The sequence below is a fragment of the Elephas maximus genome, chromosome X (assembly GCF_024166365.1).
Source record: "Elephas maximus indicus isolate mEleMax1 chromosome X, mEleMax1 primary haplotype, whole genome shotgun sequence".
Classification (NCBI taxonomy): domain Eukaryota; kingdom Metazoa; phylum Chordata; class Mammalia; order Proboscidea; family Elephantidae; genus Elephas; species Elephas maximus.
The window spans coordinates 146953439-146956393 of record NC_064846.1 but is presented as its reverse complement, the minus strand read 5'-3'; the positions used below and the strand labels follow the sequence as shown (position 1 = coordinate 146956393).

The 2955-nt window shown below is 51.5% G+C and overlaps 1 protein-coding gene across 1 annotated transcript; it reads left to right on the top strand.

Moving 5' to 3' along the window:
• The first annotated feature begins 1406 nt into the window (after positions 1-1406).
• LOC126068833 (melanoma-associated antigen B2-like) lies at positions 1407-2408 on the top strand. Its single transcript, XM_049871527.1, has one exon. The coding sequence runs from the start codon at positions 1407-1409 to the stop codon at positions 2406-2408; it is 1002 nt and encodes a 333-aa protein (XP_049727484.1).
• The last annotated feature ends 547 nt before the right edge of the window (positions 2409-2955 follow it).

Here is a 2955-nt window from a genome sequence, read left to right as displayed (position 1 = left end):
AACTGTGAGGTCTCAGGAAGGTGTGATTTTTGAGGGATGTGGCCTCATGACAACAGCGGGTGGGGTCCCAGGAATGGTGCAGAGTGAAGGGAAGACATGACTGAGGTACTGGGAACACTCAACCCAAAATGGGGAGGATTACAGTGGGCTCTGCTAATGCCATTAGCCCTGGAAGCCAAATCTGGCAAGTTCCAGGGACTCTAGAATCCTGCCTAGAGTGTCTGAGGGAGATGAGCAACTTTGTTTAAGCCCCAATTCAGGAGATAGAGGGATCCCAGAAACTGGTGGGAGTCAAGGTAAAAATCCTTTAGAAGACACTAGGGAATTAACCCCGCTTCTCTCCTCCCCTTGTAGCGCAGTGGTTAAGTGCTACAGCTGCTAACCAAAGGGTTGGCAGTTCACGTCCGCCAGGTGCTCCTTGGAAACTCTATCGGACAGTTCTACTCTGTCCTAGAGGGTCGCTATGAGTCGGAATCGACTCGACGGCACTGGGTTTTTTCTCCCTTCCCGCAAGAAGAGAGGAGGATGTAGCAAAGCCTCCCACTGCTGTTGGCCCAGGGGAGCCACGGTCAGAGGTGTCGGGCTGAGGTGCCCCCTGGTTTGTTCCTAGGGACACATGGTCTCAGGGACATGAAGTCCTTGGACTAATGGAGAGGCTTATTCAGCAGAGGCAGGAGACTTGGTCCCTAGTAGGAGTCAAGGTGAGGATACATAGTTATGGTGAGGAGACTCCTCCCAGAAATGAGGGGGAAACATAGAGCCCCAGCCCTGCTTTTGGACCTGGAGGACCTGGGTATGGTGACGTAGTGAGTTGCACTCACTAACTCCCAGGGCATCCCACGGAGGTGAGGGACCTGGTGAAAGGGGGCAGCCATGGTGAGGACCTGGTGGAGGGCTGAGGCCTCCAAGGAGCCACAGACAGGACGGACTCCACTGCGCTGTCGTCAGTGAGACAACCTGCCAGGAGTGGTGGCTGAGCGCCTCCTTTAGTTCCTGTTTGTGAATCCCAGAGGGATGGGAGATGTCATGGTAGAGTAGCATAGGGGATGTGCCCTGGCCCTGCCAGCAGGTGAAATGATGGCCCTAAGAGTGAACCCCAAATAACCCAGTACAGAGTCCCTAGTGCCAGGCCCTGCTGTCAACCCCCGTAAGCCCCAAGCATGTCTGGCAATCTACAACTTAATCCTTTCTCTAATTTCCTCTACAGGGTCCTGAGCAGGACAGTAGAAGCCTTGTGGGGTCCTGGAACAGTGCCCTCCAAGAATCCTGCAGTGGCAGCATTTGTTAAAGCCAAGGAGGGAACTCTCTGCTGCAGGGACGCACAGCCTCTCGGCCTCCGTCCTCCAGTGGGCCCACATCACCTGCCCTCCTTACACTCCTCCCTGCTAATCTTGACCAGAGTCGTCATGCCTCGTGGTCACAAGAGTAAGCTCCGTGCCCGTGAGAAACGTCGCCAGACCCAAGGCGACGCCCACAGTGTCGACGGTGCTCAGGCAATTGCAGCAGAGGAGGAAGGGTCCCCTTCCTCTTCCTCTCCTCCTTTTGGGGCGTCTCCCCCGAGCTCCCCTGCTGCTGGCATTCCCCAGGGGCCTCAGAGCATCCCGCCCATCACCTCTGCTGGTGCTTTGAGCACAAGAGCTGCTGGAGGGGCCGAGGGCCAAGATGAGGGAGGTCCAAGTTCCTCTGGGGCCCCAGCTCCCACTGAGAGGTCTCAAAGAGACCCCGTAACCCGGAGGGTGAGCACTTTGTTGCAGTTCCTGCTGTACAAGTATAAAATGAAAGAGCCCATTACGAAGGCAGAAATGATAAAGATCGTCAACAAAAGGTACAAGGAGCACTTCCCTGACATCCTGAGGAGAGCCTCTGTGCACCTGGAGGTGGTCTTTGGGCTTGAGCTGAAGGAAGTCGACTCCAAAGGTGAATCCTATGCCCTTGTCAGCCAATTGGAGATCAGCAAGGAAGAGAATTTTATTGGTAGCAGGGGGTTTCCCAAGAATGGGCTCCTGATGCCTCTCCTGGGCATGATCTACAGGAATGGCGACCGGGCCACCGAGGAGGAGATGTGGGCATTCCTGAATGTGCTGGGGATCTACGATGGGAAGTGGCACTTCATGTTTGGGGAGCCCAGGAAGCTCATCACCAAAGATTTGGTGCAGGAAGAGTACCTGGAGTACCGGCAGGTGCCCAACAGTGATCCTCCACGCTACGAATTCCTGTGGGGTCCCAGAGCCCACACTGAAGCCAACAAGAAAAAAGTCCTGGAGTTTTTGGCCAAGATCAGTGCTACTGACCCCGGTGCCTTCCAAGCCGTGTATGAAGAAATTTGGAGATTGACGAAGAGAGTGCCGCAGGCAGAAAATGCACCGGGGCCAGTCCTAATGCCAGGGCAAGGGCCCCTTTCAGGGTGAAGTCCAGCATGTCCTCCCACCTCTAGTGAAGTCTGTTGGAGATTCTTCACTTTGTTGTTGAAAATGGCTGTTAACCTTCTAATTAGTGGAGGCAACGGGGGTCTGGAGGCAGTACATGTATGTCTTCTTGTGTTCTTGTTATACTTGAGTGACTTATACATTTAGCTCATTTTTTTGCATTTTTCAAATGTTGTTCTTTTTAATTGAAGGTTTATTAAGATTCAGCATCTAAATTCATCCTCATGAATTTATTGCTGTTTTGTTGCTTTATTTAGGAGTGAGAGTTTTGTGTTGTTTAAAACAAATTGAAAATCCTTGAATCTTTTTCATGATTTAGAGCCAGTTAACATGGCATCAGAATAGGGATAACCTTGGAAATGTTAGAGAGTCTGCAAAGAACAGCTGGGTTCACAAGGTAAAGGTAGAAATATGTAAAAGTCGGTCAACTCCTGGTTTCCCTTATTCCTTTTGTTAAAAGTAAAATATACATGTGCCTGGATTCGTTTAGGTTATTCAAAGATATGGAAGAAAATAAATTGTGATGATT